At 55.1% G+C, this 15495-nt stretch overlaps 4 protein-coding genes across 4 annotated transcripts; 1 reads left to right on the top strand and 3 right to left on the bottom strand.

The window, feature by feature from the left end:
• Nucleotides 1-256: 256 nt before the first annotated feature.
• BBK36DRAFT_1168199 (unfolded protein response sensor protein) lies at nucleotides 257-4040 on the top strand (the record flags this gene model as incomplete). The annotated part of the gene is made up of 2 exons (XM_024895148.1): nucleotides 257-2840; nucleotides 2896-4040. 2 exons carry the CDS (start codon nucleotides 257-259, stop codon nucleotides 4038-4040), a joined length of 3729 nt encoding a protein of 1242 aa, XP_024749982.1.
• A 643-nt stretch (nucleotides 4041-4683) lies between these two features.
• Nucleotides 4684-9683, bottom strand: BBK36DRAFT_1168197 (hypothetical protein; the record flags this gene model as incomplete). The annotated part of the gene is made up of 9 exons (XM_024895147.1): nucleotides 4684-6750; nucleotides 6828-7206; nucleotides 8134-8214; nucleotides 8350-8391; nucleotides 8495-8527; nucleotides 8558-8742; nucleotides 8823-9284; nucleotides 9389-9528; nucleotides 9671-9683. The coding sequence occupies 9 exons, from the start codon at nucleotides 9681-9683 to the stop codon at nucleotides 4684-4686; spliced, it is 3402 nt and encodes a 1133-aa protein (XP_024749981.1).
• Nucleotides 9684-11309: 1626 nt separating this feature from the next.
• On the bottom strand, nucleotides 11310-12692 carry BBK36DRAFT_1198027 (hypothetical protein; the record flags this gene model as incomplete). Its single annotated transcript, XM_024897018.1, has 5 exons — nucleotides 11310-11544; nucleotides 11630-11728; nucleotides 11794-12323; nucleotides 12389-12548; nucleotides 12630-12692. The coding sequence occupies 5 exons, from the start codon at nucleotides 12690-12692 to the stop codon at nucleotides 11314-11316; spliced, it is 1083 nt and encodes a 360-aa protein (XP_024749980.1). The 3' UTR covers nucleotides 11310-11313.
• A 788-nt stretch (nucleotides 12693-13480) lies between these two features.
• On the bottom strand, nucleotides 13481-15004 carry BBK36DRAFT_1158625 (glycosyltransferase family 31 protein; the record flags this gene model as incomplete). Its single annotated transcript, XM_024894124.1, has 1 exon — nucleotides 13481-15004. The coding sequence occupies one exon, from the start codon at nucleotides 15002-15004 to the stop codon at nucleotides 13481-13483; it is 1524 nt and encodes a 507-aa protein (XP_024749979.1).
• Nucleotides 15005-15495: the final 491 nt, after the last annotated feature.

Raw genomic sequence — 15495 nt, 5'->3', positions numbered from 1 at the left:
TCCTCCTCCCTTGGCCGCTGCGCGGGACTGGTCCTGCCCAGCCTCTCTTTCTCGACGTCGTACCTGTGCTTCTTCTAGCTCTTTCCTCCCCTGAGGCCCGAGCGCTCGAGCGAATTTTCCTTCTCCTAGATTCGGGCTGGGAATGGCTTCTCTGGCACCGCAACAGCCTCTACCTCTCCGCTGGTAGAGCCATAGCCTGCAGCTCCCCATGTGATCCGCTCTCCGTCGCTCCGGTACCCCGACTTTCGTCTCGACCATGATGCGGCGACCCCCGAGCCAAGGACGATGGTCCTCGTCGCAGCAGAAACTCCTCCTGGCTTTTGCCTTCATCCTCTTACCGTGGCTCCAACTCGCCGATGCTCAGCAGCAGCCTCAGCAGCCCCAGATCCGAATTCACTCACAGAGAGGCGACGCGCCCCTTGACAAACTATCCGATGACGCCAACAACCGTTGGTACGCAGCACAAGCCGCACCAGACGTGCACACCGAGGCAAGGTTCGACACCATCAACAAGAAGCAAAAGCAGCAGCAGCAGCAGTCGACCGCTTCGCCCCAGCAACAGCAGAAATATCGACGAGCCCCCTATGACTACGCCAGCAGGGACAAGGCCCAGAATCGATATCCGCAGCACCCTATCCGCGAATCCGAAAACCTAAACTACGTAAAAGTCCCTAACGATGCGAGCGCCCTCGCAACTTTAGCTCCGGCTCAGCCCGTCCGAGCACCACACACCTCACGACATCACTGGCCTAGTAGCAGCGCCGCTTCTGGGCTGGCATCGCCGCAGAATGCGCGGAGTCTGGAGGACTGGGAAGTTGAAGACTTTGTTCTTCTGGCGACCGTCGATGGAGACCTCTATGCCAGCGACCGAAAGACCGGTCGGCACCTCTGGCACCTCGAGGTCGACCAGCCAGTGGTTGAAACCAAGCACTATCGAACAAACAACTCCGTTCTCGACGACGACTATCGCCCCGTCGACCACTACATCTGGGCCGTCGAGCCAAGCCGCGATGGAGGGCTCTACGTATGGATCCCCGATTCCGGCGCGGGCCTCGTCAGGACTGGCTTTACCATGAAGCACCTCGTCGAAGAACTTGCTCCATACGCCGGCGACGAGCCGCCCGTCGTCTATACCGGAGACAAGAAGACGACCATGGTCACCCTGGACGCCGCTACCGGGCGCGTCCTCAAATGGTTTGGCTCCAGCGGCTCGCAAATCAACGAAGCCGAGAGCTGCCTCCGGCCCAACGCCTTTGACGACAGGGACACCACAGAGTGCAGTTCCATGGGCACAATCACGCTGGGGAGGACCGAGTACACGGTGGGCATCCAGAGGCGAGACGGTCGCCCCATCGCAACCTTGAAGTACGCAGAATGGGGACCCAACACCTTTGACAGCGACCTCTACCAGCAATACCATGCCTCGTTGGACAATCACTATATCACCAGTCAGCACGACGGTAGAATCTACGCGTTTGACAAATCTCAGGCAGAGAACGACCTACCCCTCTATACCCACAAGTTCTCGTCTCCCGTCGCCCGGGTCTTCGATGTCTGTCGACCGTGGGATGCGAATGCGGGAAGCAACCCGGAGCTGGTAGTTCTACCCCAGCCTCCGATTCCAGCGCATGATGAGAGCACCGTCAAGATTCGGAGCAACAGCATCTTCCTCAACCAGACTGAAAGCGGTGACTGGTATGCGCTGTCTGGCCGTGCATATCCGCTCATTCTCGATGCCCCCGTGGCCCAGATCTCGCGAGACGACTGGTGGGATATGGCCCATGCGTTTGATTCCATCAACCCTAACAAACTCTCCAAGGCCCTGGTGGGCACCCACTTTCTGGATCCCGTCAGGAGCACCGGCTACCACCAGCCGCCAACGCTTCCTGCTGGTGCCCTGGACGAGTACTATGAAGACTTGGAGAACGCCTCGAACAACGCTCATGCCGTGACCAACACCGTTCCGGAAGAGCCCACCATTATCACTAAAGTCAAGGCTCTTCCGCAGAGTGCAGCCAACAGCGTCATTGACTTTGTCAGCAACCCCATCCTCATCATTTTCCTGATAGGCTCCCTGATATACAACGAAAAGAAGCTGCGACGCTCGTATCACCGCTTCCGAACTCATGGCACGATCAAGGATGTCTATCCCTTCTTTGTCATCGAATCTGAAGCCGGAGACGAATCTGGTGATGACAAGGACGGAGTGTACTCATCTTCGCCGTCTCCACGCACTCAACCCCAAGACCAAAAGGTGGACGACCACCTCCCTAAACCCAAGGTAGACAGATCTGTTGGCGAGCAGGACAAGGAGAAAGACAAGGACAACAGGGACTTGCAAGACCTTCCCGACTCTTTGGAATCGAGCAACAAGACGGCTGAAAAGGCGGATGTAGCCGGCCCTGACACACCGTCAACAGATGCTTCCAATGGTGCCGCACCCGAGAAGAAGAAGAAGGCTCACCGAGGCCGTCGTGGTGGTGTCAAGCACAGAAAGGGTCGGCCCACCGAAGGATCCCAATCTCACGAAAACGACCCGGCTCTCACTACAGTGGACGAGGCTGTCAGCAATGCGAAGAAGCTTGGTGACCGGCCCAGCTTGGAACCAGATGTTATGACCATCTACAACGACATGCAAGCCGTCACAGGTTCTGTCATTAGCATGGGCAACATCGAGGTCGATACAGATGTGGAGCTTGGCATGGGCAGCAATGGTACCGTCGTGTTTGCCGGCAGATTCGATGGCAGAGACGTTGCCGTCAAGAGAATGACGATCCAGTTCTACGACATTGCCACACGAGAGACCAAGTTGCTTCGCGAGAGTGACGATCACCCCAATGGTAATTCCACTAATCATGGTTTCCTCCATGTTCTTTGCTAACGTACTTTCTACAGTCATTCGATATTACTCACAGGTACAGCGTGGCGACTTCCTGTACATTGCCTTGGAACGCTGTGCTGCATCATTGGCCGATGTCATCGAGAAGCCGTATGCCTTTAGTGAACTGGCTAAGGCTGGGCAAAAGGACCTGCCTGGCGTATTGTACCAGATCACCAACGGCATCAGCCACTTACACTCTCTGCGCATTGTCCATCGAGACTTGAAGCCTCAGAACATTCTGGTCAACTTGGACAAGGACGGCAGACCAAGACTCTTGGTGTCGGACTTTGGCCTGTGTAAGAAACTGGAGGATAGACAGTCTTCATTTGGAGCAACGACAGGTCGAGCAGCTGGAACGTCGGGATGGCGTGCACCCGAACTGCTTCTCGATGACGACGGACAGAATCCCGCGGCCATCGATAGTAGCACGCACAGCGGATCTCACACCATCCTCGTGGGAGACCCGAACTCGCTGTCTAACGGAGGGCGAGCTACGAGGGCCATTGACATCTTCTCCCTTGGACTCGTCTTCTTCTACGTGCTCACCAACGGATCCCACCCCTTTGACTGCGGCGACAGATACATGCGGGAGGTGAACATTCGAAAGGGCAACTACAATCTCGATCCATTGGACGCTCTGGGCGACTTTGCCTACGAAGCCAAGGATCTAATTGCGTCCATGCTCCAGGCGGCTCCCAAGTCAAGGCCCGACTCGCGAGAGGTCATGGCCCACCCTTTCTTCTGGTCTCCAAAGAAGCGTCTGGCCTTTTTGTGCGACGTGTCGGATTCTCTGGAGAAGGAAGTGCGAGACCCTCCTTCGCCTGCTTTGGTCGAGCTCGAGCGACATGCGCCGGATGTCATTAAGGGAGACTTCTTGAAGGTGCTCACGCGCGACTTTGTCGAGTCGCTGGGCAAGCAACGCAAGTACACCGGGAACAAGCTGCTTGATCTGCTGCGCGCTCTTCGCAACAAGCGTAACCACTACGAGGATATGTCGGACTCGCTGAAGCGCAGCGTGGGCTCACTGCCCGATGGGTATCTCGCCTATTGGACGGTCAAGTTCCCGATGCTGTTGCTGACGTGCTGGAACGTGGTGTATAACCTCGAGTGGGAGAAGACGGATCGGTTCAGGGAGTACTATGAACCTGCGGGGTTGTGATACGAAAGAGAAGGCATTTTGTTTGTGTTGTTCATTTGTCTGCTCGAAAATGAATAGGAGCCTTTTTTGGGATTTGCATCGGAATCGAGAAGGGAAGGAAATGGAAAATGGTGAAAGGGAAAACGAAGTCAGTTAGCGGGCATGGTTATTCATGGTATTGCTTCAGCTACCTACTGCTGCATGAAAAGCGATGTTCTGTTTTCTTTTTTCTTCTTTGTATAGTAGCAGTTCGAATTTATCGCGATATACATCATAACAATTACACACCTACCTACCTAGGTAGAATATCCATGGCTAATTGAATCTCGATACACAATTTTGTCATAGGCTCCAAATGAAGTAGATTTCTTCTCATTTGCTACATGTAGTATTGACAAGGTAAGACAGCACAAGGCAGCTAACCAACATGATGAGTTGATATCATGCAGACGAATCCAGGGAGAACAAAATGAGTTTGCCAACCCCACGCCTAGCCAAAATCTTTTCCGCTTCCACACATACCGCTGCTACTACCAAAGGCCAAAAAGAAGAAGACCACCTGAGAGTGTCAAGGGAGATATAAAACTCCCGCCGCTATCCGCCGCCCGAAAAAATCAAGAAAAGTGAGACAAGGAGAGCCAAGATGCAGACATGACGTCTGTCTTCATCCCCACTGCACCAGGATCTGCTTCTTGCCCTTTTTGCCCTTCTTGCCCTTGCCTCCCGTCGCCTCAGCATCATCCGCAGGCTCGGACTCAGCCGCTGCTGATGACGACGATGCAGGGGCAGCTCCCCATTGGAAGTTCGATTCCTGCTGGCCGAAATCTCGCCTCACGCCGCGACCCTTGCCATAGCCAAAGATGGTCGTCTGAGGTTTGGGCGCTGCGGGAAGTGCCGGAAAGGCATCTTCGGCGCGTGGATTAGGCGGTGGGGGCCCGCGAGATCGTGTTGTTGAAGAAGATGATGAGGCCGTCCATGATGGAGCGGAAGAAGCGGCAGCCACGCGTGCTGCTGTTGATGACGAGGACGACGATGAGGGCGGCGGCAGAGAAGGAAATGCGGACGATGACGGCGCCTTAGAGGACGATGAAGCCCTAGAGGACGACGCCGCTGGGACCCAGCCGGGAGGGCCTCTCAACGTGTTGGGTGCTGGACCGCCTAACCGAGTGCTATTCTTCAGCTTCAGGACCCTCGTTGAGTTTCGCTGGGACGGTGCAACAATGGTGAAGCCCGAGTTCGCACCCGCGGCGCTGGCCCAGCCGCTGGAGCTCGACGTTGCACCTTGCATGCCTCCGAGCCCAGGCAGGCTGGGGTAGTCCTCGTTGATGGCGCGCCAGTCCTGCCAGGCCTTTCTAAGGCCATCAGCTTTGGACTTGTCGTCGAAAAGATCGGCCAACTCCCGCACTAGAATCCCCAGCGCGTTGGAGGAAACGTCTGCAAAGAGGGTAAAGAAAGCCTCGACAAGCTGAGGTGCGGTGAAGCCTCCCTGGCGATATGTCGAGATGTGGCTCCGGAAGGTCGCCATCTTGTGAGAGTCATTGCCCAGCAGGTTGGCGGCCCGCTCAATGACACTGCCGTGGCGAACCAGCCGGGCTCGCTCTTCGGCAGAGAGGTTGCTCGTATCGGCAAGGCTGAGCGCCTCCATGCCGTCCGTGGGAGGGGCGGGGCCGGTGCCCGGGCCAACACTCCGGGGCCGTGATGTCGTAGCGGTAGCATTCCGGGTAGAGGAAGCCTGAGCCGGCGTCGGTGCGAGCGTGGGTGTTGCGGGAGAGCTGGAGGTGGTGGCAGCGGGAGCAGGGGCCGACAGCTGACCACGGAACGTCCGATTGGAGCCTGCGGGTGCTGAGGCGATGGCCATTTGCCGCTGGAACGCAATCTCGTCTCTCCGCAAGGGCAGGGCCGACGTCACGGTTGGCAATATGCTGTCTTCATTGGGGTCTCTCCCTCTGTTTCCTCTTCCTCTAGCCCGTGATCGTCCCTCTCCCTGGCCGCCGCTACCAGATGCAGCCCCGCCTCCCGCGCGTCTCTCATGCTGATACGACTGGCGAATGTCAAAGGCTGAGATGTCGACCAGTCTAGCATCGCGGCCCACGTGTTTGCCGGCATGCTCCGCCAGGTGATGTGCCTGCATGTCCAGCTCCGACTCGAAGACAACAAACTTCTTCTCCAAGCATCCTCGATCGGGGCACAGGAAGTGGTCCTTCTTGAAGTGCTTCTCCAGCTCATCGTAGTTGAGGAAATAGTGCGGTTGCCTCGAGTCTCGTCTATCACAAAGGAAGCATCGCTCGTGCTTCATGCGGCAGTGCTCAAATAGCTTGTCGTCATCGTAGAAGCGCTCGCCGCAGAAGCCGCAGAGAGGGTGGCCCTTGAAGCCCGTCTGGTCCGCAGCACCAGGCTTGTCGTCGCCGTGGCGCATGTGTCTCTCCAGTTCCTTATCCGTGAAGAGCTCATGCTCGTGGGTGAAGACTTTCTTGTTGCGTGTGCAGAGGTCGCACATGCGCTTGCGATGCGCCGACTTGACGTGACGATGCAGATCGGCCCAACCCAGGCCGGCGAAATCGCACGATCCGTCAGGGCAGTTATACCGCAGCAGGAGGACGGTGTCGCCGACAATCTCCTCGTTGGTGTACTTGATGCCGATGCTGCTGTCGGTGGAGGTGAAGTCGCTGTCTGTGTAGGCTTGGAACTTCTTGTCGGCATCGTCGGTAAAGATGACATACGCGGCTGGTGTCTGCAGATGGAATCCTATGGCATTAGTATGGTCTACCTGAGAGCGACAAGGGTTGGACAAACGGATCATCAACATACACGGCAGTGGGCACAGTCCTTGGTCTTGTACAGCGCCCTCATGCGCAGGCCGCAGATATGGCACGTCTTGTGGTTGCACGGCGCAATCGAGTGGTGGGCAACGGGGTTGGCGCAGATGAAGCAAATATCGCCATCGTCGTCGTCATCGTCGGCGGCCGCGGGTTGTAGCTTGGGAGCAGTCGCTGCCAGCGCCTTGTTCTCCTTGTTAACAGCAGCAGCCTCTTCGGCAGGTGAAGCTGCAGCAGCTTCTGTGCCCTTCTGTCCTCGTCCCTGTCCGCGATTGTTGCCGCCTCGTCCTCCTCGCTTGGCACCGCCTCGAGGCTGGCCTTGGTTTCCTCTACCTCCACCTCCGCCACTTCCTCCGCCACGGCCGCGCCCTCTAGAGCCGCCTTCGCTTCGGCCGGTGGTTGATGTTGTTCCCTCAGCAGTCGACATGGTTCAATCTATCTCGAGATGCTGATTGCTAATCGGAAGAGGAGGGGTTATTCGAGACGAGGCAGGCGTCGCGGGTCTCCGTAAGAGACCAAGACTCGATACGTTTCGGAGATGCTGTCGAGGATGCGCTGGTGGTTTCCAAGCAGTTTCTGCCTCGCTCCCAGAGCAGAGCAGAGCTGTAGTGGTGGTGCTGGTTGCTGCTCCACAGAGGAATTGATCGACGTTGAGACGAGACCGTGATGAGGGAAAGAAACGAAGCAGAAGCTGCCGCCAATAAGTATGTGATGAATCGATGTTGAGGCTTCGCAATGACACTATAAGTGACGGAAAGAAAAGGAAAGATTGAAGTGATGCAAAGGTGAGCAAGTCGAAATTGTCACAAAGTGTTTGGTGCGGATTTTGTGGCCTTGTTCTGCTGATTAGCCCCTCCAGCTGTGCAAACGGGAAGGCAGGCCGCACCTGTGGTTTTGTAATGCAATCAAATGGCAGGTGCTGGAGGGGCTGCTTGTATGTAGCTGAATTACCCTAGAGTGAATGGGCCAATCACCAGCTCCGGTTTGCCCGGCAGTCCGCCTTGATATGGATGACTCAGCGTGCTATTTACCAGAACTCTGCCCTTCTGCGGTTGGAGTAATTTCGCCTTGCAAAGTGGGAGTCATTCGGCCAGCTGCTTTCATGAGCAAGGGTGTCTTGGGAATCACCGCGGTGACTGAGTCGGAGGACAAGGCCTTTTGTAATCACAGCAATTCTGGACTATAGGGTCCGTAGAGGCCATGATCTGTCATCGTACGGTATCCCAATGATTGCAGCCAAAGTGCGCTTAATAAGCTAGTATTCTTCGTTTTTGATATCTGATTTTCTTTCCCGAGACAGAAGGCAAGGAAAGAAAGCCCAAAAGCCAATGACCCAAACCACAGCTAGAAACACCATGATTCGATGGTCTTCGTCTGTCCTTGATCCATTTACCATCCGTTACCCGATAACTTTGATAAAACCCATGCAGAGTCCATTTCTTGCTTGAAACCTCGCCCTTCCCCTGCTTCACCTCCCTCCAGCGACCTCCATCCCAAACAAACAGTAACTGTACCTGAAATGATGATAGAGAAACCGGCCTTGATAAATCGAAAACCTCCGGAATACGCCACCGGGCGCCAGAACCCCACTGCCTTTGATAAAGGGTGCTTGCCCCTATATTGGCTGCTGCCGGTTCAAGTAAGGATGATGCAAATAACGATGCTGATGATGATGTGTTGTAAAGTCGGTGCCTTGTATATTCCAACGCAGACGCCGTTTACTCCTCTCCGACGGGATAGAGATGGCTTCCAATCTCCTTGTTCATCCGGAACATGTCGACGCGAGTTTGCTTGAATACAGCCTGCATCTTCTCGTCGCACAGGATCTGGCGCTTGTCCTTGGGGTCCTGAAGATCGTTGGCCTTGATATGCTCCCAGAGCTTCTTGACGACTTGTGGGCGAGAAAGCTAGCGACAGGACAGTCAGTACAATGCCTTCCAGTGGCCTCACTCCCTAGATCAACACAATTGCCCTCGTCATTGCTTACCTGGGTTTCGCCGCACAGCTCCGACAGCGTGGGACTCAGCAGGAAAGGCTTCTGGAAGCCGCCGCCAGCCTTGCGCTTGGGCGCAGAGTCGCCGCTGGCGTCCACCTCGCTGTCATCGTCGTCGCCAACCTTCTTGGTGCTCTTCTTGCGCGGGGCCTTCTTCTTCTTGACCAATCGCGCCTTATCGCCCCTACCGCGGGTGGTGCGGCCCTTGGCGAGGCTGTTTTCCATCTCCTGGAGCTGAGCGGCCAGGCGGGCGTCTGCATCCTCGGTAGACGAGGACCGCTTGACCTTCTTCTTGGCCGGCTCGGGAGAGGCGGAGAGGCCATCGTGCTCCGGCGAGTCGGTCGTGGCAGAGCGCTTGTTGTCGGCGGCCTCGGGGGTGACGGAAGGGGCTGCGTCGCCCAGGTCGGCGCCGGAGACGGCGTCGAAGCGCTCCTCTATCAACCTCTTGATGGCATCCTAGAGTACGCGCAGCAGGTTAGTCAAGAGCCGGGATATAGCGTATGCAGCGCTCGTGTCTCGCATGCTCGTCCGAACCGCGTCCCCCATGTTTGCTTGCTTGCCTTTTGCTCACTGAGGTCTTTCCCGCCCAGCGCGGCCTCCAGACCCTGACGAATCTTCTTGCGCGAAATGGTCAGGAGGTCAGCCGTGGCGAGGATGCCGTCAATGATGGCGGTATAGCGCTGGTTCTCATCGGACGACACTGTGGATGGGTTCCTTGTTAGCCATGCAATGTCACCGCTGCGGACATCGGAGCTAGAGATTGGACCTCGAGCGAACAATGACAGACAAGGAAGGTCGTCACATGGGAAAAAAGATAGCGAAGAAAGGCCTCTATGACGTACATGGGAGACTCATGTTGGCCGCTTGATGCACAGGGCGCCTTGTCTCGTCCGTTCTGGTCTCTGGTCGGGCTCGGAGTTTGTCGCGCGAAAACGGGGTGGAGCGGCGCGCGCTACACGCCAGCAGACAGTCTGCAGACGACCGGGGATTTGAAGAGAGAGGATATAGCGGACGGAAAAGAGAGGCGACGAGGCTGAAGCACAGAGACGGGACAGACGGAAGCGCGCACCAGCTCTGCGGCCTCAGAGCATAGCCTGCAAATGCGGTTGGAGCGAGAGGCGGATGGCTGGCGGTTGGAGCTCTTGTTTGCTTGCTGCTTTTTTTCCCTGGAGTATCAATCCTTGGGGTCTCTGCACGCGGGGCACGATGGCCGGATTCGTACGACAGAGACTACCTAGTAGAGGGTGGTGAATGTGTAGGGTGGAACGAAGAGACAAAGAGCAAGGGAAGAGACAAGTTGGAGATGAGCGAACAGCAGAAGCAAAGAGAACAGGAAGCAGAGCGATGGGCGCAAGCGAGGGCGAAAGAAAGGCGAGGTCGGGCAAGGCTGAGATTTTAGCTCTCGGAGCGCCAGCGATCGAGTGTCGAGGTTGAAGGTTCCCTCTAGCTGTACGTCTGCTGGCCGAATTTCTATGCGCTGGCTGGCGGATTATCGGGTCGGTACGTTGCGGGTGTTGCGATTTAGCGGATAAAGGTGGATCACGAGGCTCCCAGAGATGCTGCTCTAGAGACGCTTTAGCGTCAGGTCAGCCCTGACGGAGCGCGCAGGGCGCCTGATTGGGGGGGATTTACAGGGGAGTTGCACCTGTAGGGACTGGGCTGGGGCTCAAGCTGGACTGGATGCGACAGCTGGAGGAGCCGAGGAGAGGCCAGGGCGCTTGAACTGCCGACGGTGCCTGGAGATGGGCTGGATGTACCGGGAACGAGTGTCAGACGAGACAGGCGGAGAGGCAATAGACAAGAGGCAGCTACCTGTAAGAAGGAGAAGAACTGAGACTCTGTGAATAGAGGGAAGAAAAGAAAAGAGAAGCAGAGGAAGGGAAAAAGAAAGGGATCACCAGATCTAAGAAGCTGGAAGTGCAGATGTCAGTGCGGTCACGGGTGCAGCAGAGTCGCAGTCAGCAGGTTCGTGCAGTGATGGCGGTCCGCGACTCCAGTCGACGTCCACTGTGCTAAGCGCTAGACGGTTGCTGCATCAATTGACGCATACAAGTTTGATGCTGGACCTCATTCTGGATCAATATTCAAGGTTGACAAACAGTTGAGATGGTCAGTGGATGTCAGTTGAGAGCCACCTGCTGTTGCCCTACCTGAACTGTTTCAGCGCCATCGCAGTTGGGCCTATTGCCGAGTTACACACGCAACAGGGGAGACAGAGCCCTGATTCGACGATGCCACAGCTTTGTGCTACGGGTGGCTGGTCGGTGAATTGCAAGCTGCATGGTAGGAGACGTGTTGCGTCTGGCTAGCTGGAGCCTGCATGAGCATGCCATCTCGCGGCTTGATGTTACGTGTACATGCAGCAAACAAAAAACATTGAGTCAATCTGATGCGGTGATACTCGACTATAGTACAAGTACATTCAATGTACCTAGCACTTCACCACCACGGCTGATTCCCCTCTCTTGGTGAATCGTACACGGAGTCAAGCACGCAGGTACTTGCAAATCGGCTCTGCCCACTGCGGCGCACCCTTGTACATCCACATGCCCGGCGCATTGCCCGTCTTGAGGCCCTCGATGGCATCTGCTACCTGCGGTCCCAGTCCTTCCTTCTTGAGGTCCTCAATGGGGTACAGATATGTCTTGAAGGAGAACAGCACAGCCCTCGTCTTGGGTAGTCGGCTGACTGTTTGTAGCTCAATGCGAGCATATGTCTGTATATCATGATATCTTGCTCAGTTCAATGTTCTCAGGATACACATGCAGGTATATCATTATCAAAGGAGACATGCAACTGACCTTGCTCATGTCAATGTCTTCGGCTTTGAGCCCGTCGCCGCTCATGTGCCCGTCGTGTCTATTATAATTGAACAAGTCGCTGTGCGTTTGCATAGACCACTAATAAATGTCAGCCACTCTCCTCTCACCTCCACCAGAAGTACAGTGATTCTCGAGGAACTCACATTCATCCGCTTCACATTCTTGCCCACTTTGATCCTGCTAAAGAACCGCTCCATGCTCGGCCCGATCTTGTCGTACGACGGCACCGGCGCGTGTATCTCCCTCAGCAGCCCCCCGACCTTTGTCGACGGATCGAAACCCGACGGGAAGCAGCACACAAAGGCCACGGCTCGGTGCCCCTCCGGCTCTCCCATCAGGAGGAACATGTCCTCTTCCACAGTCTCGGCCAGCATCCGAAGCGCAGCCTCTGCTTCCTCCGCGTGCTCGGGGGGCGTGGTGGGGAATGTCCGGCCGGTGACGAGGTTGTCAAATTGCCGGTCCTGGTCTCGGAGCTGGAACATGGTCGGAAAGCGAGTTGGGAGATAATCTCGGAGGAGGAATTGGTGCAGCTCGCGGACGGCTTCGAGGCCGGAGAGGAGGCAGGCGTGGACCGTGTGGCCGTGTCGGGAAACGAGCTGCCGGCGGAGGGAGACTCTGTCGAGATATTGCGAGTCAATGGTGATTAGCTCCGAGGGAGAATCAGCTTGCAGAGCTGTTGATGTGTCAGCCATGGCGCAAATATGTACATTGATGCTCGAATGTAAGTGGGATGCTCACCCATGGTGATGTGATAGATGGGCTTGAACGGCCGAAACTGGTTGGGCTCGACACCCTTCCAGTCCAGGTCCTTCAGCGGCTTGATCTCTAAGACGTCTTCGGATGTCCTTGAAGGTCGATTGAATCCGGATGCTTCTCCATTACGACGCTGTGATGAGGCCTTTTGTGGATGTGAGGCGATGTTAGTCGATGCCATAAGTCAGGAAATCGCAGCAATGAGTCTTTAATGGGAATCTTATACAAGCATATATAGTGTGCTGATGACGACCAAGGCAGCCCCAAGCACTATCACCATGGGAGACATGGTGAGCGTGTTATAAGGCAGATGCTCGAGAAGTGAATCCATGCTTCGAGTTGCTGAAGAACAGAGGAGGACGAGTGAGAACCAGGCATCGAAAGACGTTGAAACACGCCTCGGACGACTGTAGCGGTTTCTACGTCGTACCTGCTTTTTATCTTCGCATATTCATGTGCCCATGTATCCCAGCTGTCGTCTCTGTGGTGTTGGAGCTTCTGGGCTAATCAATGTTTCTTGAGGGCGTGGATTCCTTCTCTTCTGTCCTGCCCGATCTAGGCATTACCGCTACACAGAAGCTAAAGCCACCATCTCCGATGCTCCACAGATTCAACGTCAACCCCGCCAATCCAAGTCTCCCCATCTTCTTCCACCTTCCAGTACACGAATTTTACTTATCCGCGGATCTCAGACTCTTTATCTTCCTATCAGATGCATATCAACAACGTTCTTGTACCACCGAGTAATATGTCAACATCCAACTCGCACCTAGTCTCTGACGCCCTGCCTCTGACGCCGAGAAAATTGAACGGGCAAACTCATAAGTTGCCGAAGGATCGAATGCGAGGATGATAGTCTTCCCTGGACCTATCATCTGATAAGGGGTGGCACGGTGTATTTGATATCTGTGCGTATTCAGTGTATATGTATGTATTGATGCTACATGTGTTCAGTGTCCGAAACGCCATCCAACTCCTCCACCGATAGCCTGCGCCATCTACCTACATGTACGCTTGGTGATCTGTGCCTGCAACAGAAAAGAAAAATGGGAAAAGAAACATACAAATGCACACGTATCAATCGTTCCTTGACCAATCCCACCAAAGCTCAACGACCTCATCCATCGCCTCCTCTTCCCCATCCAAGTCCATGTCCGAAGCCCCGTGAAGCACAAAAACCTGCCGCAAGCTCCCGTCCACCTCTTCCGCGTCAATCAGCCTGTAACTCTTCTTCTTCCCGTCGCCAGCCTTCTCGCGCATTTTGCCCATCGTTGCTTCGTAGCCCATGGCTTCTTCCCAGGTCGCCTCTATGAGGTTCAACTCAGATTGGGTAATACCATCTTGGTAGAGGCTGATGCTATAGCCATTTGCCAGGATGCTGCTGTCTCCGTCAAACTTCCAGCGCTGGAGGAAACAATCGCCGCAGAATTTGGCTATCTTGGCCATTTTGTCGACGGGAGCCTGATGCCACGACTTCCAATGATGCAGACTCAGCGGGAACGTCCCGGACTCGTAGAATCCACTCAGATCGCCTCTCATGTCGAGTTGGTGTAGTCCAGGAATGGCGATAAACTCTGTCTGCGTATAATTCCGTATGCAGTCATTCAGCAACCCGTCTCCTTGCCTGGTGATGCTATCGGCGAGACAATCCTCGACGTGCGAGTCGAGCTGCTGGACGAGCGGCATGCTCATGAAGACGCCTGCGCCTCCGTAGGCCATATAGCCAAAGTATGCGACGGCGCCCTGGCTTTCCGTGAGGCCGCCTATGTATGTCGGTTCGGATGCGTTGTGGGAAGCGAGGAGCTGTGAGATGGAGTAGGGCGAGGGGAAGAAGGTGTCGTCGTCGATGATGGAGACCCACTGGGTTTCGTGAGTAGAATAATCGATGAGGTCGTGGAGGATGGCAAAGTGCTGCTCGTTCACATCAAAGGAGCAGTTCCAGGGCCGGATGGTTGTGAGGCTGATGTCGTGGGCTTCGTACATGGACTCTAATGCGTCTAGTTCGTCGTCCGTGACGGAATCATCGACGACGATGGCGAGGAAGAGAGCACCGGTTCCGGACATCCAGTGAGAAAAGTGAGGCACCGAATCTTGGAGGCGGGAGAGAGTCGTTGCTACGCCAAAGATGACGTTCGACAGGTCTGCTGCTGGGAATGGCTCCGACACCTGAAGTGTGATGGGCTCGCAGGATTGAGCTTCGACGGGCGAGTTCGGTGAGGAAATGCTCTTGCATTCGTCGTCGAGATCCAGGATATCCGCTTTTGACGGGAGCAATTGATTGTCAACTTCCGTCACTGAATTCCGTAAACTGACGTCTTGACTATAAACCGCTCGGATACATCGTTTTAGATAAACGATGTTGCGAGTCAAGCCGTACTCTTTGCGCCTCAGATAGTCCAGCTCTGAGGAGCACTGCTTGACTGCGTGGAAACCATCCTGCGCCGAAATGGCAAGGCCTATGCCAAAGGGGAGCTCATATTGTCTCGTTCCTTTGTTGTGTTCTTGCTTCGCAAGAAGGGTCAGCAGGAACACCGTTGCTATAATGAAAAGAACCGTTATTCCTCTGTGTGAGATGGGTGAATGGCAGCGCGTGACGAGCATTATGGAATCATGCAGCTTTCATGATACTCATTTGAAGATGAGTTGGACTGGTGAAGAATAGTCGTTTTGATGCCTAGGAAGTTGCAATATCCAGATTCAGATCTGCTATCAAGTTCCTGGATTGGGATTGCATCACACTGGAGTTATACCCTCATCGCCTCCTTGGCAAATCCAGTGTATCAGGGGAACATCATCCAGGGATACCCATACTAGTAGCGTCAAAGGGGAATTAGTATCATCTTGCTGCTGGTGCCCCTAGAAGATAACAACTTGTATTCGCCGATGTCAATTTTTGCCATCAGATGGTACGATTCTGGCGCTGGAAAGCCGGCCGTCTGTTAGGCCCCATACGTGCGATGCCCAGAAAAAGGACGCGTGTGTGCCGGCGGAAACAGAGCCGTGATAGCCGGGGTTAGACATTGGACCAAAAGCTGTGTGGGCTGGACGAGCCAGAAATTTAAATCTAGGGAAAAAAATTGGAACAGTTTAGC

The sequence above is a fragment of the Trichoderma citrinoviride genome (assembly GCF_003025115.1).
Source record: "Trichoderma citrinoviride strain TUCIM 6016 unplaced genomic scaffold BBK36scaffold_6, whole genome shotgun sequence".
NCBI classification, from domain to species: domain Eukaryota; kingdom Fungi; phylum Ascomycota; class Sordariomycetes; order Hypocreales; family Hypocreaceae; genus Trichoderma; species Trichoderma citrinoviride.
Note: the sequence above shows the minus strand (reverse complement) of the source record. Positions and strands in the feature narration are given on the sequence as shown.